The 24,405-nt window shown below is 46.0% G+C and overlaps 1 protein-coding gene and 1 long non-coding RNA gene across 4 annotated transcripts in view; both read left to right on the top strand.

Annotated features, from left to right (window-relative positions):
- The first annotated feature begins 1,193 nt into the window (after positions 1 to 1,193).
- LOC132002495 (uncharacterized) lies at positions 1,194 to 3,676 on the top strand. Its single transcript, XR_009399914.1, has 4 exons — positions 1,194 to 1,478; positions 2,169 to 2,266; positions 2,636 to 2,849; positions 3,588 to 3,676. It is a non-coding gene; the product is annotated as an uncharacterized LOC132002495 (long non-coding RNA).
- A 29-nt stretch (positions 3,677 to 3,705) lies between these two features.
- DZIP1 (DAZ interacting zinc finger protein 1) overlaps positions 3,706 to 24,405 on the top strand; it is a 48,525-nt gene continuing 27,825 nt past the window's right edge. For all 3 annotated transcript variants that reach the window (XM_059377500.1, XM_059377499.1, XM_059377498.1), the window contains exons 1-7: positions 3,706 to 3,831; positions 3,945 to 4,505; positions 11,897 to 11,981; positions 14,649 to 14,773; positions 16,883 to 17,044; positions 20,877 to 21,014; positions 22,705 to 22,767. In XM_059377500.1, the coding sequence (XP_059233483.1) occupies positions 3,796 to 3,831; positions 3,945 to 4,505; positions 11,897 to 11,981; positions 14,649 to 14,773; positions 16,883 to 17,044; positions 20,877 to 21,014; positions 22,705 to 22,767 (1,170 nt within the window). In that variant the 5' untranslated portion in view covers positions 3,706 to 3,795. The remainder of the gene's footprint in view (positions 3,832 to 3,944; positions 4,506 to 11,896; positions 11,982 to 14,648; positions 14,774 to 16,882; positions 17,045 to 20,876; positions 21,015 to 22,704; positions 22,768 to 24,405) is intronic.

Genomic DNA, 24,405 nt, shown 5'->3' with positions numbered 1-24,405 from the left:
TCAAGTAAAAACTAAAGAAAGAAATTCACATAGGGGCACCTGGGTGGCTTAGTGGGTTAAAGCCTCTGCTTTCAACATGATCCCAGGGTTCTGGGATAGAGCCCCACATCGGGCTCTCTGCTCAGTGGGGAGCCTGCTTTCCCCTCTCTCTCTGTCTGCCTCTCTCACTACTTGTGATCTCTCTGTCCTGTCAAATAAATAAAATCTTAAAAAAAAAAAAGAAATTCACACAAATCCTTACTAAAGCATTATGATGTTTGAAGCTTTGTGCTAAATCAAGTACGGGACAAAGTTGATTGGGTGAGGGAGAAGCACAAGGAAAGGCATTTTAGGTTAACATGTTACCATCCAGCAAAGATTCTGTAGTTACCCCTTTCTAAGTGAAAAACAACTTTTGCTACAGCAGACACTAATATTTTGTACTCAAGGCACTCAAATTCCTCAATCTGGGCCAATCTCATGGTTGTTAAAATGATACACCCATACTTTCTGGGTTACTCCTTATTTTAAAATACTGAATTTTGCCCAATTCTCAACCAAGTGTTCCAATTTTAGATTAAAAATATAGTTGGGGCGCCTGGGTGGCTCAGTCATTAAGTGTCTGCCTTGGCTCAGGTCATGATCCCAGAGTCCTGGGACCAAACCCGCACTGGCCTTCCTACTCAGCGGGAGGCCTGCTTCTCCCTCTCCCATTGCCCCTGCTTTCCTTCCCTCTCTTGCTGTCTCTCTCTCTGCGTCAAATAACTAAATAAAGTCTTAAAATATCCGAAGGGGACGCGGAAACCTACGTGGGATTCATCCTTGCGTGCTTGCAGGCAGAGTCCCTAACCCGATTTTCCACGTCACTCAAATGCAGAACTGCAGCAGGAAGCCTCTTCAAGGTTCCTTGCATCTGCAAGACTTCTGCGATTAAAATGCATCTCTTCTTGGCAGAGAATTCACATAAAGCACCCATAGTAAATTAGCTAGTTGAGGGCCAGGCCAGCTGCAGGGCTGGACTGAATCTGCTTTCTCTTTGAAAAGCCTTCCCGGGGAGAACACCCCCGCCAGCAACAGAGCGCGCCCCGGCACCACGTGTCTGCACCCACGGCGGGATTGGCGGAGCGCATTTTTGCGCTGCGGTCTAGACGCGCACGGTCCCGCCCAGCTGCCAGACGAGCTGGGACGCAGAGCGGAGAGGCCGGAGGCAGATCGTCCAGGGGAGGGGGGCGGGAGGGGGGTGGGGGATTCCGAGGAGCCCGCGGCCGGGAGTCTGGGAGGGCCCGAAAGGCGCCAGGCCGGCCGCGCCACAACTTGCCCAAACCAGACAGGCTTCCTTCTGCGCCCTGGAAGAAGGAGCCGGCCCGCCGCTTCCCGCTCGGCTGCTCCTCGGCCTCCGTGGGCCCCGCCTGCGCTCGCAGCGCTTCTGGGGTTTGGGTCCCCAGCGTCCGCCCGTCCGCCTGCAGCGCCCGGCGCCCGCCAAGGAGCGCGCAGCTGGGGTGAGCCAAGGCCCGGGATGCGCCTGGAGCCCTTGGGAGCCCGCGGCCGACCCGGCATCTCTGTGCCGGCGTAGCCAGGGTCTCCTCCCGCTTCCCCCCATCGCGAGCCCAGGCACTGCAGACCCCGCTGGCGTGACTGCGGCAGCCCCCCACTCCCCGTTTCCCTTCTCCCCGGGACAGTGCCGGGGCCTCCCCGGAGTCCGTGTAAGCTGGCCTTTGTCTTTGCGGGTTCCGCGGGCCACCCGCCGTGCGCCCGGGACTGGAGGCGCTGCGCGGGGCTGCCGCCCAGCCCCGGCCGGAGGGGCGGAGGGAACGGGAAAGCGTGCCCCCATCTTTCCTGTTCCGGCCATCTTGGGGCCGTGATTCAGCCCAGGGGCAAGGGTGGCCCCCCGAGCCGCTCTCTCTGCGCCCAGAGTGGCGGCAGCGAACGTAGATGGGCGCTCCGGCCCCGCGCGCCGCCTCCTCCTCCGACCGCAGTGGGGGCGCGCGGAGAGCCCCCCACGTTCAGCTCCAAGGGCCTGGGTCCAGAGCATGGGTGACTCTTCGTAACAGGCCAGAGGCAGAGAACATAGGACGGATACGGGCCGGGATCTGACATTTACTTAACAAAACGCCGAATTCATTCAATTATTCTTATCCACGTGTCCGTCTGGCAAATTCTCAACGCTCTCTGTGCCTGAACTTTGCCAGGTGCTGAGGACATAACGGTGAGCAAGAGAAATCACAGCCCTTGTTCCCGCTGATCCTGCAACCCGGTGGATGGAGCCCACAGCCCACAGACCTGCCAGGTCGGTATCCTGACGTCCCTTACACAGGTTGGGAAACTGAGGCCCGGGCCTGACATAACTTGTTTTAGGTCAAGCAGCAAGTAAATGGAAGACTCAAACTTTGAACCTAGGTCTGTAAGTCTTTTATGCCAGCTGCAGTGAGCGGTTAATAGTTATTTTTTTCCCCCAAAGGCCCCTTAAAAGTTAACTGCATGTACGGTTTATGTGAAGTCATATGAAGTGTGTTCTCAATTTCCTGGATGCTTTTATGTGATTTTATCTCTAGTTCGCAGTATCTGGAAAGTGCTAAAAATATTTGACATTACAACTTTGCATTAAGTTACCCTGAACTGTATTTTCTTTTCTTCTATTCACATATCTGGCTGTTAGGAAAGAAAAAAAATTTCCTGATGGTTGTTCCAAGCAGGGACTCCCCGGTGGATTGAGGAATGTGTGGCTTTTCCTCAGCTCATTGATCCCTGTGGTAGCCACGGGCAGCACCCAAAGGACCCCAAGAATGAAAGGCCTGTGGCCTGCAAGTTGCTGCTAGAGATATTTTAGCCTCTCCATATAACAGAATGCAGCTGCCACACAAGTTCTTAAGGTAAAACTTGATGGTACAAAGCTGATGGGTAATGTTCCCTTCCATATAATTTTTTTTTAACCTTTACATTTTGAGAGTGTATCCATTTGGAAAGACAAGTGAAGTATTACTATCCGGGGATATTCCTTCATTTGCACTTCTATCAGTATCTTATATTTAGGTAGGCAACTCATAGAGGAAGAAAGACTCCATTTTTAAAAAGGGTCTTGGGTATAAGGAATTGAGAAGAGGTCCCATCAAATAGAATGAGCTACTAATTTAATTTTTTTAACTATTTCATTGTGGTATAATAAACAAATGCACCCTTCATCGTCAATGTCCAATTCGATAAATTTTGATAAATGTGTATAACAGGTAATCAACAGACAGCACAACGAAAGTTCAGAATATTCCTGTTACACGGCAAAAGTGTCTTTCTGCTCCTTTGCAGCCAATTCCCCTCCATCCCATTTAATTTTACAGTTTTGTTGCTTAACGTTTTTTAAGTTGTGTGTGAAAGATAAAGATGAGTAGCATTTCTAATCTCAAAACCTAGAGCGAGGGCGGGAGTAAAATAACCAGAGGCTGGCAGTGCCGGGGTGGGGGTGGGGGTGGGGGGGATGTGGCTGTCTACTCCTTAGGAACTGGGGAGCGTCAGCCCCAGAGCCAGGGAGGGGAGTGGCCCAGGGAGCCGGCGCCCAGGAGATTCCCCTCTCCCGGTGGACGCGCTCGCCCACGACGTCTTTTCTGGTCCCGCAGGGCCCTGGGCGCCCGCTGACCGCTCCCGGGCAGGCGCGCCCTTCGCTCCAGGTCCCGGCTGGGGCGCTGCCATAGCAACGGCCTGGACGCCCGGACCTTAGGCCGCCGCCGCCGCGGGAGACCGGGCCCTCTCCCGCTCCCGAGGGGTGGGGCGGCGGCGGCCCGGGAGGCGGCCCGGGCCGGGTAGACGGGACCGCCCCCTCCTCGGATGCCGGCGGAGGCGGCGGATTTGCTTCCAAGCATGGTAAGAGCGGTGAGATCGGGCTGCCTGGGCATGTGGGGCTGGCGGGGGCCGCGGCTCCCGGGACTCCCAGTTTCTCCCACCACCACCACCGCCACGCTGTCTCCTTCCCGCAGCCCTTCCAGAAGCACGTCTACTATCCGCTGGCCAGCGGCGGCCTGGAGGGCCCCGACGCCCCCGCAGCTGCCTCGGGCGCGCGCTCCGCGATGGCCAGTGGCCCCTACAGCGCGGCGTCGGGCCCCCTGCCCTTCTTCCAGTTCCGGCCGCGGCTGGAGAGCGTGGACTGGCGGCGGCTGAGCGCCATCGACGTGGACAAGGTGGCGGGGGCGGTGGACGTGCTGACGCTGCAGGAGAACATCATGAACATCACCTTCTGCAAGCTGGAGGACGAGAAGTGCCCGCACTGCCAGTCGGGGGTGGACCCGGTGCTGCTGAAGCTCATCCGCCTGGCGCAGCTCACCATCGAGTACCTGCTGCACTCCCAGGAGTTCCTCACGTCGCAGCTGCGCGGCCTGGAGGAGCGCCTGCGCCTGAGCGTGGCCGAGAGCGAGCAGAGCCAGAAGCTCCTCGCCAAGCAGGCTGGGGAGATGAAGCTGCTCAAGGAGGAGTGTAAACGCAGGAAGAAGATGATCTCCACCCAGCAGCTGATGATCGAGGCCAAAGCCAGCTATTACCAGGTGGGACCGCGCGTTGCGATTCCGATTCATAAACCAGTAAAAAAAAAAACCCGGGTCCCCACTGGCCAGGATATGGAGAGCCCTTTTCTAGATCACTGCCGGCCCCGCTTTTTTCCCCAAGAGTTAAGCAAAATAGTAACTGTAACCAACAGGGGACATGGTTCATTACCTTCCGTAGACGACCACGGGATTAATAATTAAACTGTGTCCACGGTGCTTTATGGAAGCCTTCTAAATGCTGGTTTGAGAAACTGCATCCTTCTTCTAATCGATGGAATGAAGAATAAACCTTTTACAAACTGCTGATGAGGTCTGCCCCAGATGAGGTGGTATGATGAAACTTATGGGCATTTTATTTCAAAATATTTTCAAACTTACGGAAAGGTTGTAAGAATAGCGCAGGGAACTTCATAAACCCCTCACCCAAATTCTCCGGTTATGAACATTTGCCACCTTTGCTGTATTTACTCAGTATCTGTGTACATACTATTATTTTTAACAATTTGACAGTGAGTTTCAGACTCCTGAATATTTCAGTGTGTATATTTCCTAAGAACAAGAACACTGCCTACTATAACAATATTAGTGATATAAGACAACAGTGTGTTTTGATTGAATGGGTAGTATTTAAAATATATTTTATTACTAAAACAACAGGATTTAAAAGAGTAAAACCTCCTGCTTTTCTGCCTTTACTCTCTATTATGGGTTAGACATTGAGCTCAAATAAATATTGTAATTTTTAGTATAACAAAAATCAATGTACTTTTTTAAATCAACAATGTTTGTTAAAGATATCTTTGGTAAAGATATTAAAGTAAGCGGGCGCCTGGGTGGCTCAGTGGTTAAGCCGCTGCCTTCGGCTCAGGTCATGATCTCAGGGTCCTGGGATCGAGTCCCGCATCGGGCTCTCTGCTCAGCAGGGAGCCTGCTTCCTCCTCTCTCTCTCTCTGCCTGCCTCTCTGCCTACTTGTGATTTTTCTCTGTCAAATAAATAAATAAAAATCTTTAAAAAAAAAAAGATATTAAAGTAAGCAACAGGCGGACAAGATTGATTTCATTCCCTGACACTATAGTGACTTTGGCTAAATATGAGTTAAAAGGTCTCAGTGAGTTGGACGCCTGGCTGGTTCAGTTGGTAGAGTGTGGGACTCATGATCTTGGGGTCATGAGTTTCAGCCCCATGGTGGGTGTAGAGTTTATTAAAAAAAAAAAAAAAAAAAAAAGCCTCAGTAGGCTTAGGTATTAATGGTGTGAGTGATTGCGGAAGACTGGCCGTAGGCATAGATAATGGTGTGGTTCTTAGTGCTTAGGGCTAACCCATAGAAGCCTTGGGAGAAGTATACTTAAAATACGCGAACAGTTGTGACACCTGAGTGGTTCAGTCCATTAAGTGGCTGCTCTCGGCTCAGGTGGTGATCCCAGGGTCCTGGGATCGAGTTCGGCATTTGGCTCCTTGCTCAGTGGAAAGCCTGTTTCTCCCACTCCCTCTGCCTGCTGCTGCCTCTGCTTGTGCACCCGCTTTCTCTCTCTGTCAAATAAATAAATAAAATCCTTTAAAAAAAAATAGGTGAACAGTTAGAAGAGAATATCATTAGAAAGCCTTAGTGGTTAGCCTTGGGTACACAGCCCTGAGGTATAACCCTCAAATAACAACTGATGTTGCTCATTGCCTATTTGTTTCATAAATTTATTTACAAATAGTGTTGATATGGCCTTTAATAAATATATTTATTATACAATGAATGGAATGGATTCTGTTTAGACATTAAAAATAGTTCAGCTTGGGGCGCTAGAGTGGCTCAGTTGGTTGAGCACCATACTCTTGGTTTCGGCTCTGGTCATGATCTCCGGGATCTTAAAATTGAGTCCTGCATCAGGCTCTTCACTGGGTGGGGAGTCTGCTTGAGATTCTCCAGCCTGCGTGAGCACACGCACGCTCTCTCTCTCTCTCTTTTTCCCTCAAATATATAAATGAATCTTAAAAAAAAATTTTAGCTTTGGCCATAATCCGTGAAATGTTAAAACCTATAGCATACAGACATTTTAAGATTTATGAACGTTTTTTCATTCTTTTAGTTACCGTAGCAATAGTCGTTAGTAAAGATTTTCAAGTGTGAATGAGATGCATAAATAAAGGTAATGGCTGATTTTTATGGAGTGACACCTGTCTGCTCGGCCACTCAGCAGAGTCCCTGAATGACAATGTCAGGTGTATCGCGTGCCAGGTGTGACCATGAAAAAGTAGAGGAGACCAGACCACTTTTTCCTACTCCGTGTAGTATAAATACACTCTGCTGCTTTGGGGGGCTCTAGATGGTGTCTTTGAGCAGTTAAGCCCTGTAGGGTGACAGTCCTAGAGTTAGACTTCGTGGATTTAAATCCAACGTATTCCACCATGCAAGTCCTGAACCTCCGTTTCCTCATCTGGAAAATGAGAACGTTGGTGGTAGGGATACCTTTTAGGGCTATTCTGAGAATTCCATGAGTTAATGCATGTGTGGCATGAGGAGGTCTGAGGAAACGGCATCTGACACGTGCATGCGGATTTCTCTTGAACCATGGCTCCCTGTGATCTCTGCAAATCTTTACATCTTTCCCGGGAGCTGAATATTGTTGCTGTGCTTGACTCCGGGAGGGGAAGTCAAGACTGCTGCTAAGAAAAGTTGACGCATAAACTAGCCTTGGGTTCTAAGGTGTTACAATTATTTTAACTTCAGGTTCCTGTGTTTGGGGATATTTGGCTTATGATAAAATTTGCAGAAATGCGATTGGTTTTGTTGAAATAGCTATTGGACCTTCCCCTCAGTCATTAAATTGTGTTTAAATAAGAGACCACTAACAGCTGGGGAAGTCTTGTGGCCATGGGTAAAGGCTAGTGCGTACCAATGACCTGTCTATCAAATTATTTTTTTAATTAAAAATTTAGAAATACTGGAGCGCCTGGGTGGCTCAGCGGGTTAAACCTCTGCCTTCGGCTCAGGTCATGATGTCAGGGTCCGGGGATTGTACCCCGCATCGGGCATGGAGCCTGCTTCCTACTCTCTCTCTGCCTGCCTCTCTGCCTACTTGTGATCTCTGTCAAATAAATAAATAAAATCCTTAAAAAAAAATTAAAAATACCAATGGGTCATAACAGGACTTAGACTCATTCTAAGAAGAACTTTTGTTCTCATAATGGGAAGACTTAGATTCCTCTCCATGCTTTGGCACGCCAGGCCGATTTGGGAATCTGCCAGTGAATTTCTGCAGTTTTTCAGTGTTTTGGAGTTGGAGATGAATGTTGGGGGTAGCAAAAGCATGCATTTTGCAGTCAGAGAGACATACTTTAAAATATGCCTCTGATAATGCTGTGACCTAATTCATTCCCCATGCACCTCCCCACCACCAACCTGCTCAGCAGGGAGCCTGCTTCTCCCTCCGCCTGCCCCTCCCTCCCCCTGCTCCTGCACACACTCTTTATCCATCTCTTTCTCTTTCTCATAAATTAATAAAATCTTTAAAAAACAATAAAAATTTTAAAAAATCACCAAGGTCATCTAGGTTTTCACCTATGTTGATTTTTAGGAGTTTTGTAGTTTCACATTTTACATTTAGGTTTGTGATCCATTTTGAGTTAGATTTTGGGAAGGATGTGAAGACTGTGCTGATGTTCCTTTTTTTATTTTTTTATTTTTATTTTTTTTGCGTGTGGATGTCCAGTTGTTCCAGCACCATTGTTGAATAAACTATCTTTGTAGTTTCAAACAAACCATTGTATTGTTTTCTCTCCTTTGTCCAAGATCAGGTGATATTCACAAGGGTTTGTCTCCGGGCTCTCTCTTCTCCTCCATTGATCTGTTCGTCTGTTCTCTAGCTAGTACTACACTGTCTTGATTACTGTTGTTTTAAGTAATGAGTCTTAAAGTTGAGAAACGTCAGTCCTTCAACTTTGTCGTTCTCCTCCAATTCCGTGTTGACTATTCTGGGTTTTTTAGCAAACTTCAGAATGAATTTGCTGCTATTCACAAATCACTTGCTGGGATTTGGATTGGGATTGCTTTGAATCTAAAGATCAAACTAGGGAGAATTATTGACAATATTGAGTCTTCTTATCCATGAACATGGACATTCATTTATTTAGTTCTTCTTTGATTTGTTCTTCAGAACTTTGAAGCTTTCCTCATATAGATCATGTACATATTTTGTTGGATTCATACCTAAGTACTCATTTTGGGGGGTGTTAATGTAAATGGTAGTGTGTTTTTAATCTCAAATTCCAATTTTTCATTACTGGAATATACAAAAGTTGGCTTTAGTATATTAACATTATATCCTACAACTTGTAGTATACTTTGTTATTAGTTCTAAGGGTTTTTTTTGGTCAATTCTTTTGGATTTTCTATATACATTAGTGTTATCTGCAAACAAAGAAAATTCTGTGTCTTCCTTCCTAGGCTGTATTTTTTTTTTTCTTTGTATTTGTTATTTCCTTTTCTTGCTGTATTACATTAACAACGACTTCCAGTACAATGTCTGTCTCTGCAAGCTTGCAGGTGGTGGTTTGCCCGGTGTCTTCTCCTCTTATGGATCCAAGAAGAGTTGTTGATTTTTTAGTCTGTTCAGCTTTTTACTTATTGTTAGTATGGAATGGCAACTTTCAAGTTGTTCAAACTGAAAGTCTTCTAACTTTGTTTTGATGTTTTTGTCATATGAAAGTTCATCATTTTTTAATTTTATTTTTACTTTAAAGATTTTATTTATTTACTTGAGAGAAAGACAGCGTGCAGAGAGAGCATGAGTGAGGGGAAGGTGCAGGGGAGAGGGAGAATCAGAATCCCCACTGAACAGAGAGCCCCAACATGAAGCTCAATCCCAGAACCCTGGGATCATAATCTGAGTCAAAGGGAGACCCTTAATGGACTGAGCCACCCAGGCACCCCAGAAGTTTTTCATCTTGATGCAGTCACAATGTCAGGCTTCTTTTTTTGGGAGTAGGAACCCCTTCTTACCCTGGCTTTTCTGTATTACTCAAATAGTTAAAATACCTATTTTCCATTTTCAGAAATTAAAAGCCCCATATTTTAGGTTTCTTCATCCTTTCCTTTCTCCAGGGTTGTGCACAACGTTAGAGCCCACACTGACCCCTGAGTCAGGAGGACAGTCCCTAAAGTATTGTGAGGAAACTCAAGCACTCATCATCAGCAGAGAAGGCTGGAAAGATACGTTCAAGGTTCCCTGAAACACGATGCCAGGAAATAGGGCATCCTGGGGGTTTTCTGGGAAAGAGAATCAGAGCTTGCCATGTAGGTTTCCTGATTCAGAGTAAGGCAACACTGTGTGCGAATAGAATAGGTTAATAGCACATTGGAGATGAAACTGCAGAATCCAGACTGGGAGAAACTCCATAGGACACATGTTCAGTTTCTTTGGCAAGCAAATTGCAGGGAAAAAGAGAGATGGAGGGTCAACTTCTAGATCAAAAGAGAGTTGAGAGACATGATGAGCCATTGCAGGATATGGCCTTATGTGGATCCTGATTCAAAACAAAACACTGCAACGTTTTTGTTCTTAAGGCAGTATGTGAAATATTGGAGAAAAATAATATTATTAATGTGTTGACATTAAGGAATTAACTTTCACATTTTATTTATATTTTTTTAAAGATTTCATTTATTTATTTGACAGGGAGAGATCACAAGTAAGCAGAGAGGCAGGCAGAAAGAGAGGGAGAAGCAGGCTCCCTGCTGAGTAGAGAGCCAGATTCAGGGCTTGATCTCAAGGCCCCGAGACCATGACGGGAGCCAAAGGAAGAGGCTTAACCCACTTAACCACCCAGGTGCCCATAATTTTCACATTTTAAAAGGTGGAGTAATACTATTATGACGTGTAAAAAGAAATCCCTTTTAGAGATAGACTCTGAAATACTAAGAAATAAAAATATTTAATATTCACGGTTTAATTCAGAGTAATACAGGTACGATGAAACAAGTTGAGGTTTTTGTTTTTTTTTTTTTAAGATTTATTTATTTATTTGACAGAGAGAGATCACAAGCAGTCAGAGAGGCAGGCAGAGAGAGAGGAGGAAGCAGGCTCCCTGCTGTGCAAAGAGCTCGATGTGGGGCTCGATCCCAGGACCCTGAGATCATGACTTGAGCTGAAGGCAGCGGCTTAACCCACTGAGCCACCGAGGCGCCCCACAAGTTGAGTTGTTTTTTTTTTTTTAAAGATTTTATTTATTTATTTGTCAGAGAGAGAGCGAGCGAGAGCGAGCGCAGGCAGACAGAGTGGAAGGCAGAGTCAGAGGGAGAAGCAGGCTCCCCGCGGAGCAAGAAGCCCGATGTGGGACTCGATCCCAGGACGCTGGGATCATGACCTGAGCCGAAGGCAGCTGCTTAACCAACTGAGCCACCCAGGCGTCCCACAAGTTGAGTTTTTGCTTAAAATTTGAATCAGTGTTAAAGTGGAAAATGGAGATATTGGTAGCACTGATTTTTTTTTCCCCCCAGTAAAATGTATTTAGGAAGCTAAACATTTCTAAGCATGTGTTCAGTCATTTATTAATGCTGGGCTGGGGATAATGCTATGAGTAAGATCGACAAGAGCTCATGGCGTCAGGAATAGGATGTTCTGGAACCCAGAGGCATTGGGCAGGAGACCATAAACACGTGAAGTGTGTACATGTGGAAATAGTAATCGGTGAGATGTGCAATGTTGAAAATAAGACAGCGGGTTGGGACGGTGACTGGCAGGAGGACCGGCCGCGAGGGTCTGGTAGAGGTCGCGCCATTCCTCCCCCGTGTGGAAGATGCTTCAGGGAGGGTCAAGAAGGAGCCAGCGGGGAAGGTCTGGGGAAGATTCAGGCAGAGGCTGAAGTTGACCTGCTTGAGGGACAGAGAGAAGATCGGCATGGTTGGAGTGTCCCGAGCAAGTTGGTGACCGGCTAGGAAGCACCTGTCTAATGGGAGCCTTAACCCGGCTTCCTGGAAGCACCGGGTTGGGCCACCGTGGCTGCCCAGAGATAGTTTTCACTGTTTGGGGACAACACCCCGGTTTACAGTTGTCCTTTTAGTCCTGCTTTTACATATCCCTACGGGGGTAGAAAATTCCCCAGAGCTGGTGCTTTAGGGACCCCAATTTTTTTTTTTTAAGATTTTATTTATTCATTTGACAGACGGAGATCACAAGTAGGCAGAGAGGCAGGCAGAGAGAGTGGAAGGGAAGCAGGCTCCCCGCTGAGCAGAGCCCGATGTGGCGCTCGATCCCAGGACCCTGGGATCATGACCTGAGCCGAAGGCAGAGGCTTTAACCCACTGAGCCACCCAGATGCCCCAGGGACTCCAATTTTAATGGAACGTAGGTGGGAGGACACTGGTGACTGACCCTGGGATTCGCTGCTCTCTCCTTTTCAGTGCCATTTCTGTGACAAGGCCTTTATGAACCAAGCTTTCCTACAAAGTCACATTCAGCGGCGCCACCCCGAAGATTCTCACCTCGGTAAGTCACAGGCTCAGCCTCAAAGATCGGTTTTCCTTCGGGTCCCTGTTTCTTTTTCTCAGGGAGACGTGGTCCAGCGCAGCTTTGCACATCTTTGACAAGAAAGTATTATAGTCTTTGTTCATTTGTTAAGGAACGCTTGAGCCCCGACTAGGTGCGGTGCATGGCACCAGGCCTGGGGTCTGTCAAGAGGGGCGGAGGAGACGCACTCACACAAATAAACAAGTGGTTCTTTGCAGATGTGGCAGATGCAACAAAGAAAATAAAGCAGGAGGATGGGCTGGGGTGGTTGGCAAAGGCGTCCCTGAGGATATGCTAGCTGATCGCAGGCAGAATGATGCGGAGGGGCCCAGCCTGGGGAAAATCTGGAAAATGGGTATCCCAGGCAAAGGGAGCGACGACTGTGGTTGGGGTGGGGGGTGGGGATGAGGGAGAGGTGGCACAGGCACGTTTGAGGAACAGATAGAAGGTTAGTGAAGTAGAGGGAGCAAGACAGTTGGGGGCGGGGAGGAGACTGGGTCACGTGGGACCTTGTGGATTAACACCCCGCATCCTTACCCCGCCCCAGGCTGGCCAGGAGTGTGAATAGCTCCTGGTGGAAAGCATAGGCCGTGGTGGAAGCAGGTGAAAGAGTGAGGGGGCTGCCAGAGTAGCCCAGGCGAGTGACATCGCAGTGGGACTGGGACAGTACCAGGGAGACCAGAGACGTGAAGATGGAGAGGACCTGTTCCACAAAGAGAGTGCAGAGGCATGAGAGCAAGAGATAAAGAAAGACAGTCCTGGGGTTTTGTCCTAGATGTTTGGGTGAATGGCGGCGGTGTTGACTCAGATGGGGATCTAGGGGCGGAAGCAGATTGAGGAAGGAAGGCGAATGAGAGTTGGTGTTGGTCAGGGTGAACTCGAGTCACACATACGATCGCCATCCAAGTGGGGAGGTGGGGGGTCTGGAGGTCAAGGGAGAGGCCCAGGCTGCAGAGCTGGTCTGGAGGAGCTCACCTAGATAGGAAAGGGAAGACAGTCGAGGGCCAGCCCTCAGGCTCTCCCAACGTGGGGAGCTCAGGAAGCACAGCTGAGGGCGGTGAGGAGTAGTTAACAGAGGGAGGAGGGAAAGCTGGGAGTGTGTTGTCATGGAAACCAAGGGAAACATGGGTTTCAAGAGCGAGGCAGTGGTCAGTTTATTGAAAGTTCCTGAAGCACAGAGTGAGTTGAGGACCAAGGATTGGTTATTGCTGTTGCGACGGCTGCTGCTGACCTTGACATAGCAGCTTCAGTGGATTGGTGGGGACAGAAGCCCAGAGGGAGTGAGCCGAGCTGAGAGTCAGGTGAGCAGGTGGTCAGTAACATTTGCTGGGAGGGACAGCAAGAGACATGAGCATTGTCTAGAGGGAAATGTGGAACCAAGGGAGAATTTTTGTTTCCATTGATGTGGGAGATACGAAAGTGTGTTTGGATCCTTGACGTGAATTAACTATGTATAGAGGGGAAATTAAAGAAGCAAGAGAGGGCAGGGGTTCTGTGGCTTATCCAGGAATAAACGTTCTTAAGGTAAAATAAATGCCAGGCCTCATTTCTCCTTGAGCAAAGCATTCTGCTGACTGCCTGTAGACTGGTAACCCACAGAAATTCTCATTATGGTCTTAAATGCTTTTAGCATCTAAATGTGTGTGCTGCTAGCTTGTTCCTAAGTGCTTGCTCTAGTCTCCTTTTTGGGCCAGTCTGTTTCCATTCCTGCCTATTTCAGACAAAGAGATTTATTTAGGAAATAGCTAAGCTTTGTATAAACACTACCAACAGCGGAAAATTCCATTAGTAAGTCCTGGACTCCTGATAAGAGTTTAGCAGTGTATTGGAGAAATTGGGAAGATTAAGTATTTTAATTAAACTACCATTCTTCAGTGTGAAACTGACCTTCTTTCTCTTCTGTTTCAGTATCTTATTCTATCTCATACTCGTTTCAGAGAGTGGTTCAGACTCTGAAATGAGTATTATTTCTTCAGGTCATCTTTGAGATTCTGACTTTCTACTTTGGTTTCCATACCTTTCATGTCTACACTCACAGACACATGTATATCCATTCAGTCATGTGCACATCTTCATGTAAGTACATGTACATAATAAGTACCTTCCCTTCACTTGTTGCTTCCTTTTACAACCTTTTGGTACCTCGTTTTGGCCCTGTGGACAGCATATGGCCCCAGTTTGCATTCTGAATACCAGCCTCTGCTTGTCTTAGCACCGATGGGGTTCTCAGGAGAGTGTGTGGTGGGAGCCAGAAGGACAGTGACCTTAGAGACTTCCAATATGGCACTACCTGTAGTGGAAGCTATTGGCTTCTCTTCTCTTGAGACTGGCACCTCCAAGAAGAGCTCAGGATTATTCTTTGTTACCATTAGCTTACCCTGAATGGGCTCTCACACTGTCTCTAGAGGGTAATCCAACACAGTGGCTGAAATAATCTGCTACAAGTAATTTGGCGCCCCATAAGGTGAAGGGCTGCAAGTAAACACTCACGAGCAAAAATTGGCTCACGTGGCATGAAAAAGTAGTAGTAGCCCAAGTCAGAGCACTTTCCTTTGTCTTTATCTTATCAATGAGGCTGTACCCCATAAGTTTTCAGCTAGGTTTCTGAAGAGGTGGTATTTTAACTGCATGTTTCTGTTGCAACAGAGTATAAGAAAAAAGCACAGACTGATAAGCTCCAGAGTGAGATTGACATGCTCAAGGAGCAGCTGCAGCTCACCAGGTCTCAGCTGGAGGCTGCCCAGCACGCCCACGCCGTCAGGTTCTCCAAGGTAGGGTACTGAGTCCTGAACCGGTGGGATGTTGGGAAGGACCCGTATGAGTTCCTTTGAAACATTTGATGGAATTCACAAGTGAAGTCCTCTGGTCCCGGGCTTTTCTTTGTTGGGAGGTGTTTGATTAATGATTCAGTGTCCTGACTCATTATTGGTCTGTTCAGATTTCCTATTCTTCTCATGATTCAGTCTTGTTAGGTTGCCTGTTTCTAGGCATTTATCCATTTCTTTGAGACTGTCCAATTTGTTGGCATGCAACTGTATGCAGTAGATTATTACCATCCTTTGTAATTCTGTAGTGTCGGTTGTAATGTCTCTTCTTTCCTTTATAATTTGCCTGAGTCCTTTTTCGGTTTGTGTAGCTAAAGGTTTGTCAGTTTTGTTTATCTTTTCAAAAAAAAAAAACCAACTCTCAGTTTTGTTCATCTTTCCTATTGTTTTTCTATTCTTTATTTTATTATTTATGCTCTAATCTTTATAATTCCTTCTGCTAACTTTGAGATTAATTTTTTTTCCCTAGATCTTGAGGTGTGAAGTTAGATTGTTTATTTGAGATCTTTCTTTTTTTTCTTGCTGTAGGCATTTTTAGCTGTAAACTTTCCTCTTAGAACTGCTTTTGCTGCACCTTGTACATTTTGGTACATTGTGTTTCCATTTTCGTTTATCTTGAGATATTTTTGACATCACTTTTGATTCCTTCTTTGATCCATTGGTTGTTCAGGAGTGTATTGTTTAATTTCCATGTATCTGTAATTGTTCCAGTTTTCCTTCTGTTACTGATTTCTAGTTTCATACCATTGTGGTCAGAAAAGATACTTGACATAATTTTAGTCTTCTTGAGTTTGGTAAGACTTGTTTTGTGACCTAGCGTGTAATCTATCCTGTTCCATGTTAATGTGAATTCTGCTGCTGTTGGATAATGTAGGTCTGTTGGGTCCATTTTGTATGTAGCGTTATTCAGATCTGTGCTTCCTTGTTGATTTTGTGTTTGGATCGCCTGTCTAAGGAGTATTAAAGTCCTCTATGATTACCATGTTGCTGTTTATATCTCATTTTTCTTTTGTTAGTATATGCCTTATAAATTTGGTGCTGCAATATTGGACATATAAATATTTACAATTCTTTTATCTTCTTGATGATTGGTCTCCTGAATATTGTATAATAACCTTCATTGTCTCTTGAGATCCCGCTCTCTTTTTTTAACGTAGGTATTTACAGCTATAAATTTCCCTCTGGGCACTGCTTTAGCTTCTTTTTTTTTATTTTCAGTATGTTGTGTTTTGATTTTTATTCATCTCAAAATATTTTCTACTTGTCATACTGAGTTTTTCTTTGGCCCATTGGTTGCCCAAGAATACAGTGTTTAATTTTCAAGTATTCATGAATTTTCCAGTTTTTCTTCTGTTATTAATTTCTGGCTTCATTCTGTCATGGTTGGGAATACACTGAGCATGATTTCAGTCTTTTAGAGTTTACTGAGAATCTTTTATGACCTAATGTATGGTCTATCCTGGCGAATCTTCCATGTGCATTTAGCAAGATGGTATGTTCTGGGGTTGTTGCGTACAGTGTTGTCTATGTCAGACTGAGTTTAATTATCATGTTAAGTCCCCAGTTAGGTAAAAAGCCAAAAAGTTTTAAGTCATTGAGAAATCAAAGGTTGATTGACTAGACCTTGAATTTAGCTTGTATAAATATGAATTTGTGTTTTCGCGCGATGCAATGTGGCTATTCTCTCTAAATGGATACAGTCTTGAGAGTGGTTCCTCTGCTCAATAGACATTTTCTTTTAAAGTATGTTTACATTTTACATATTATTGCATATCTGCTATGCAAATTCATAGATCACAGAACTCTACTCTTGAGACTTTGCACATCTGTGTTTGTACTTTAAGAGATATAAGGACAGAAGGATGCTGTGTGCTGTTTTTGGTTTAGAAAAAAATCACTGTGCACATGGCCAGGATAGGAAGTGCGATTGCAAACCTAAATGATACACACAATATTAGCTGCCACACTGGAGGTGAAGGTGTGTCCATTTACTTAAAATTTTACGTATTTGCTTCATATCAGAACTTTTAAAGCCATGCATTAAAATAATTTCAGGAATATGAAATGCAAAAAACAAAAGAGGAAGAATTTCTCAAGTTATTTGATAGATGGAAGGAAGAAGAAAAGGAGAAACTGGTTGGTGAAATGGAAAAAGTCAAGGAAATGTTTATGAAGGAGTTTAAAGAATTGACTTCCAAGAATTCAGCATTAGAATATGTAAGTATTAAGCCAAAAAGTCCTCACAATATCGGTAGGGGTAGGGTTGTTGCCTTGAGAGGTGGTGTTAGAATGGTATTATGGCCAGCAGATCTAGAAATTGCTTCATTGTGCCCAGACACCCCTCTTCCTGAGAGTGGTGAGGGAGCCCGAGACACACAGAAGACAGAGCAAGTCAGCGAAGTTGTCTTTGAGAGTGGGAACTTTGGCCCCAAATGCGTGTGCAGAACACTTGGTACATTTGAGGGGCAGCTGGCTGACTCAGTCACTGGGGTGTGGACTCTTGATCTCAGAGTTGCGAGCTCAAGCCCCACGTTGGGGGGAGATACTACTTAAAAATAAAGATTTTTTCTTAAAGATTTTATGTATTTGTTAGAGAGATAGAGAGAGTTGAAGCAGGGGGAGTGGAAGAGCAAAGGGAGAAGTAGGCCCCCTGCTAAGCAAGGAACCCCATGTGGGACTTAATCTCAGGACCCTGGGGTCATGACCTGAGCCGAAGGCAGATGCTGAACTGACTGAGCCATGCAGGTGTCCCAAAAGTTAAAAAAAAAATCTTAAAAAAAGAACACTTCATACATTTAGTACCTTTGGTCAGATCATAGAACAGGGTCTCTCTTTTCTTAGCTGGTGAGGTTTAGATAGCCATAAACCATAAACCCTTCCGTGAGTTTTGAAGCTTTCAAAGTTCCGAAGGAACTTTCTAGAAAGGCTGACACAGGTCACCATTGTGGAAGCCAACCCAGAAAGAACAGAAGTAGAACCTCTTACCAGTTCCCTTCCAGATCTCCAGCCTGGTCAGTGAGGAGGACCGGAGGTCTGAACAAGCAGGATGTGGCTAAATGAGCCTTCATCCCCTGTGGGAGCGACCTTGGTCCATACTGCCCTGGTCACACGCATAGACAGAGACACGCCTTGCTGGGCCTTCATCCCCTGTGGGAGCGACCTTGGTCCACACTGCCCTGGTCACACGCATAGACAGAGACACGCCTTGCTGGGCTGGGACCTCTAACTCTGTGACAGTGGCCATTGCCTTCCCTCTAAGAATAACTTGAACTGGATGGGCAGCTCAGTCATGAGTCACCCTTGGGGAAAGAAAACAAGATCCTTGAGCCCCCTCTAGGGGACAAGCTTTGTAAACTAAAATGGAGGGGTATTTTTGGAATATGGCTAAGGAGGGCCTTCTCTAAAAACACCTGGAACTTTGGCACGGAGGTTGGCAAACCACGATCTGTGAGCTGAGTCTGGCGTGCCACCCATTTTTGTATGGCCAGCGAGCTAAGAAAGGTTTTAATATTTCTAGATGGTTGGAAAGAGTCATAAGAGTATTTCATGACACAAAAATTACATGAAGTTCCCATTTCCATGTCCACAAATACAGTTTTATTGGCACCCAACCGCACATGTTCCCTTACATTTTGTCCCTTGTGCTTTTGTGCGGGGCCCATAGACTGGGTGGTCATGACCAAGACCTTGTGTGTCTCCCGAAGCCGGAACACTGTTCCGCTCTTGACAGAAAAATCCTGCCAACCCCGTCATATCTTTATAAAGCAGATGTGGCAAAATGTTAACAATTGAAATGGATGTTCATTATACTGTCCTTTCCATTTTTCTCTAAGTTGTAATTTGCCAGTTTAAAAGCTGAGGGGAGATAAAAGTGGATGGCACATTGTGTCTTTTTTTTTGTAGGGCTTCCAACTTCCCGTTGGATCAGCTGTTCTTGCCTGTTGCTGGTCCTGAGCATCAGGGCTCTGAGGCAGTCATTTCTCTGTCCGTGGTTTCTTCTCCCACGCATGACCCGGGGGCCCCTGCTGCACTCCTAACTGTGGCTCAAAGTGGGGTGCCGCATCACCCACTGGTGGATTGCGGTACCAGTCAGTTTAAGACTCCCTTCTCAGGGGCGCCTGAGGGGCTCAGTCGGTTAAACGTCTGACTTGTGATTTTGGCGCAGGTCATGATTTCAGGGTTGTGAGATTGAGTCCTACTTTGGGCCCCACTGGGCACAGCGGGGCCTGCTTAAGAGTCTTTCTCTTCCCCCCTTACCCCCTCAAAAAGAAAAAACTGGCTTCTCACATCTGCATCAAGGCCAGACTCGTTTTTTTCCCTTATGATAAGCTGCTAATTAGAGTTCTTTTGCCTGAAAGTCCCTCCATGGTCCTGCCCCCAGGAAAATAGTGGGTCGGGACTTTGTCCAACATGGGACTTTTATTTTTACCACTCCTACTTTTTTTGGGTAAAAAAACAGCTTTATTGAGATTTAACGTATAGACCATAAAACTCACCTACTTCAAGTATACAGTTCTGTGGTTTCTAGTATGTTCCCAGAGTTGTGCAGCCACCCTCACAATCCTTTTAGAGTATTTCATCACTCCCGGGGAGCAACCCTGCGCCCACTAGCACTCCCTCCGTCAAGTTCCTGGCGACCACACATCTACTTTCTACCTCTGCAGATCTGCCTATTTTGGGCGTTTCCTTTGAATTGAAGCATACAACATGTGAGGTTTTGTGAGCAGCTGCTCCCAGTTAGTGCCATGTTTTCAAGCCTCATCTGCGTCATGAGGAAGGGACGTCTCTGTCCCACCGTGTCATGCCTTTGTTATTGCCACCTGATGTCCCATCGCATGCATGTCACATTTCCTCTGTCTGTTCATCAGGGGACCACTTGTGGGTGTTGGCCTTTTTCAGCTATAGTTGGTTTTTAATATTATTATTTACAATAAGCTCCATTTTTAGAGTAGTGACAGAAAAATTGAGTACAGAGTACAGATGATGTCTTAGAAATCCTCCTGGCCTACCCCTGTACACAGTTGTCCATACTACTGGCATCCTAAATGAGTGTGGCCCATTTGTTTAGTTGAGGAACCCGTATTGATAGAGTAGTATTAGCCAAACTCCGTATTTCAGTCCAGCTTCTTGAGCTTTTAGGTGATGTCACTTTTCTGTTCCAGGATCCTATCCGGGATGCTGCCTGATATGTAGTTGTCCCGTCCCTTTGGGCTCCTATCTGGGGTAGTGTCTCTGACTTGTTTTCGGTGACCTGGGCAGTTTTGAGGAGTACTTGTCAGGAGGATTCTCTCTACGAGAATTTATCCCATAGTCTTCTCATGCCTACACTGGGCTTATGGGTTTGAGGAATGAAATCCTCAGAGCTAAAATACAGTTTTCATCACATCAGACCACTCTCCTCATGATATGTGATTGTTAGTGTTGACCTTGGCCACCTGGCTGAGGTAGTGTCTGTCAGGTTCCGCCAGTGAAAAGTCACCCCCACCCCCCGTTTCCTGCTGTACCGTTTGAAAAGAAGTTGCTGTGTTCAGCCCAGAGTTAGGCAGGAAAGCTATGCTCCCCACCCTTTTATTTTTTTAGTTAACATGTTACCTTCTGTGGCTTTTCTGGGGGTTTTTCCCGTGGTGACCTGGGGAATAACATAACAAGTGAAAGAAAGAATAAAAAACCCTACGTCCTTCACGGATTCTCACCTGCTGAATGAGGCTGGCCTTGGCACCCAGTTATCGTGAGAAGCAGCTGCCCCCAGTTCCTCTGTTCCTGGCATCCGTTATGTGCGCATCAGAAGATGTAAGACCCCTGGTACAAGATTAGAAAGTTGGGTTTTTCCTTTCCCTTTTTCACCCCATACACGTTCTGTTGGAAAACTGGAAGGCAGTGGCGAGAACACTGGAAAGCCATTAGGTGAGAGAAGTAGGAGAAGCACAGGGAGCCTCCAGTAGGACAGGCAGATTTCACAGTGGCTCCATTGCTCCCCAGTTTCACTCTCTGTTTCCATCTTACAGAAGTACAAACATCCACACCAGTCGGTTTGTATCTTATTTTCTAGCAACTGTCAGAAATCCAGAAGTCCAACATGCAGATCAAGTCCAACATAGGCACGTTAAGGGATGCCCATGAATTTAAAGAAGAACGTCCTCAGTATCCCCAAGATTTCCAAAATGTGATGCAGTTTCTTGACAGCCAGGTATGTACCCGCGGGTAGTCACTGCCGGAGGGCCTGATTTTAATTAGTGAAGCAGTGTACAGCAGGCCTTACCTACAGAAAAGGGATTTGTCTGTCAGTGGCCATGAAGCTGACTCTTTTCTTCTTGTCTCCGGATACCTAATAACGGGAGTTCATTAGATGCTTGTTGATTGACTAATCGATGTAGATCTAGAACTGTTGGCAAAATTGTTGCCTTTTTTGCTAATATGGTAGCACCCTGAATTGTTTGGGATTACCTTAAGAGTTTATTTTTCATATTTCAGATGTAGGTCTCACTTTCAAAAGGCACAGAAAGACACGCTGAAGCACCAACTTAATTTTTAGAGCTTAAATATAAGGCTACGTTGGTGTACTGGTGGTCTTTTTCATTTATCAAAGTTAATTATAGTGGCCCTCCATAACCAGCTTGGCAATTTTGGTCATACTAGTTTAGGGGAACATTGTTTTTTACCAGGAAGTAAACAGAGATCCAAGTTTAGGAATTCAGGATTTTGCTAAAAAACAAAACAAGACAAAAAAAAACCCAAACAAACAAAAACCAGTAACATTTTTAAAAGAGGAAGTGTGTTTTTGAAATACAGACTACTGCTCCTGTTGCATACTTTGCCGCCCATGTCTTGCCTCCCTCCCCGCAGTCCACCTTCCATCCTGCAGCCAGGCTGACCGCGTCACTGTCCCGTCTTATCCTTCCAAGTCTGGAATCCTTAACCGGTCGTCAGAGTCCCTGAGGATCTGGACCCTGCGCCATCCCCCACCATTCTTGGCTTTACCTGAAGGTCCCCGCTGCACCAGACATGAGAGCTCATGGCTCCCCAAACACGGCTTTCTGGGTTTTGCTTTGGCCCTTGTGGCTTTCTCTGTCATGCCCTTCTTGGAGTTTCAGGACCTCTGGCTGACTCCTTCAGCTGGGGGACACCTCTTCCAGAGTGTTCTCTCGGACTCTGGGTGATTGCCTGTCTGTAGTCCCCCAGGCGGGACCTGCTCACATACCCATTGCGGGGGGGACTCTCCACTGTTAAGTTGGCTTTTCTCCGGCTCAGGGCAGAGCACGTCCCCTAGTCCTCCCCTCGCGGGCCACGGCAGTGACGTCCCTGGGACATGGTAATAGACCAGGAATCATGTCCCCTACTGAGCTGTTGATAGTTGCTCCCCACCAGCTGGTCTCAGGAATTGAAGGACCCAGTTATGAAATCCCAAGATCCTGCCTACATTTCTCGTTTCCTTCCTGTGAGCTCTGGTGTCAGATCAGAACTGCAGGCCTCAGAAACCTCGGTCTTGTCTCTTAGCTCCTCAAACTGGCACATGAGCGCGTATTCTTGAAAGTAATTTTTTCAGAGCACAGCCATGCCCACTGTGTATTACCTATGGATGTTCTCCTACTGCTAGTAGTAAAGATCGAGTTATGTGACTCCCCAGAGCCTAAAGTTGTCCTAATAGCCCCTTAGCAGAAAATGTTTGCAGACCCTTGCCATAGAGTTTAAGATGAAAACCAAGTGCAAATGTGTTTAAACGTTTTTGAGTCTTTGTAGTTTAAAAAAAAAAAAAAAATGCCTCTACAATGTCTCCAGGGAGGTAACTGGGTTCCATAGGACCCACCAAAAACTTGCATTTCAAGTGGATTTTACTGCTGCGGCTGCACGTGAATGCCTCTGGTTTTCCTGTGTTGTAGGAAAGCAAGTGGACCGCGCGAGTTCAAGCTCTTCATCAAGAACACAAGAAAGAGAAGGGTCGGGTAAGATTGAGAAGGCAATGGTCTGTCAGTGGGTCATTTTTGAAAAGAATATATATTATTTCTCTACCACAAAGGTAGTCTTTGTCTGCTTCATAGACTTTGTGGAGAAATGTGAAGCAAAATTTAAATTTTATAATTTAATTATAAAATATTTAATAATTCGGGGTGTCTGGGTGGCTCGGTCGGTTAAGCATCTGCCTCCGGCTTCCATCATGATCTCAGGGTCCTGGGATCAAGCCCCGCATGGGGGGGTTGGGGGAAGTCTGCCTCTCCCCCTGCTCGTTCTCTCTCTCTCTCTCAAATAAATATATCTTTTAAAAAATAAAATTACTTAAGGGACGCCTGGGTGGCTCAGTTGGTTGGACGACTGCCTTCGGCTCAGGTCATGATCCCGGAGTCCCGGGATCGAGTCCCGCATCGGGCTCCCATCTCCACAGGGAGTCTGCTTCTCTCTCTGACCTTCTCCTCGCTCATGCTCTCTCTCACTGTCTGTCTCTCAAATAAATAAATAAAATATTTTTAAAAATAAATAAATAAAAAATAAAAATAAAAAATAAAATTACTTAAAATTCAATAATCCCTGGCACGACTTTGTTATAATTTTTTTCAGTCTGTGTTCTATGCCGTAAATATTGTGTTTCTGTAATATGGAAACCCATACGCATAGTATTACAAATCTGGAATCATGCCTTATAACTTTACATGCTTTTTGCTTAATATATCACAAACATTCTCCTGTTTTAAAATAGTCATCAAAATCGTGATTTTTTTTTTTTAAGATTTTATTTATTTATTTAACAGAGAGAGATCAAAGGTAAAATCGTGATGTTTTAATGGCTGGAGAAGGCTCTTAAGGATATTTCGTAAGTTATTTAGTGATTCCTTCCTTGTTGAACACATCGTTTCTGACTTTTCCATCTTTTAGGGTAGCCATCTTGATACTTTTTAAGCAAAGCAGGGATTGTGCATGGTAAAATCATTTTAATGAAAACAGTTTGATGATAACACTGCTTTTCAGCCTAGAGTAACATAGATCTAAATGGGGAAGTGTTCACGCTGGTGCAGAAAACCTAAAGTACTTTCATTTGAGATTTTAGGATAGGAAAACTTCTGTTTCTTTTTTCACTCTGTATGTATTTTGTAGCCCTTTGTGTCCCCTGTGTCTTAGCCTGTTTGGCTGCTATGACATAATACGGTAGACCAGGTCGCTGACAAAGAACAGGCATGTATTTCTCATAGTCTGGGGCTCTAGGGATGGAGCAGAGAGTTCGTGTGGTGATGTAAGGTGTGTGTGGGTGTAGGGCCCCTGTTCATTTCTCTAGCCTAAACCACCCTCAGCTGCGGAGGGGCTAGCCAGCTTTGGACCTGGTATCTCCGGGCTTCCTGAGTTTAACAGGTCTCAGATGTCATCTTTGTCCAGTGTCATCTTGGTCGGGGCGATCGGTGCCCGCCGTGAGCCCCATCTGCCCGTCCGTGCCCGGCTCCCAGCCGTCAGCAGGGCCTTCCGTGTGTGTCGCATCCGTGTGCTTCTGCCCACTTCCTTTCCGTTGCTCTTCCCTTCCACCGAGCCCCTGCCCTTTCTAAAAGGCCCCCGCAACTGGTATCCCAGTTCCAACCTACCCCTTTCCCAGTTTGCTC

Source organism: Mustela nigripes, chromosome 15 (assembly GCF_022355385.1).
Source record: "Mustela nigripes isolate SB6536 chromosome 15, MUSNIG.SB6536, whole genome shotgun sequence".
Lineage (NCBI taxonomy): Eukaryota > Metazoa > Chordata > Mammalia > Carnivora > Mustelidae > Mustela > Mustela nigripes.
This window is presented reverse-complemented; position numbering and strand designations above follow the sequence as displayed.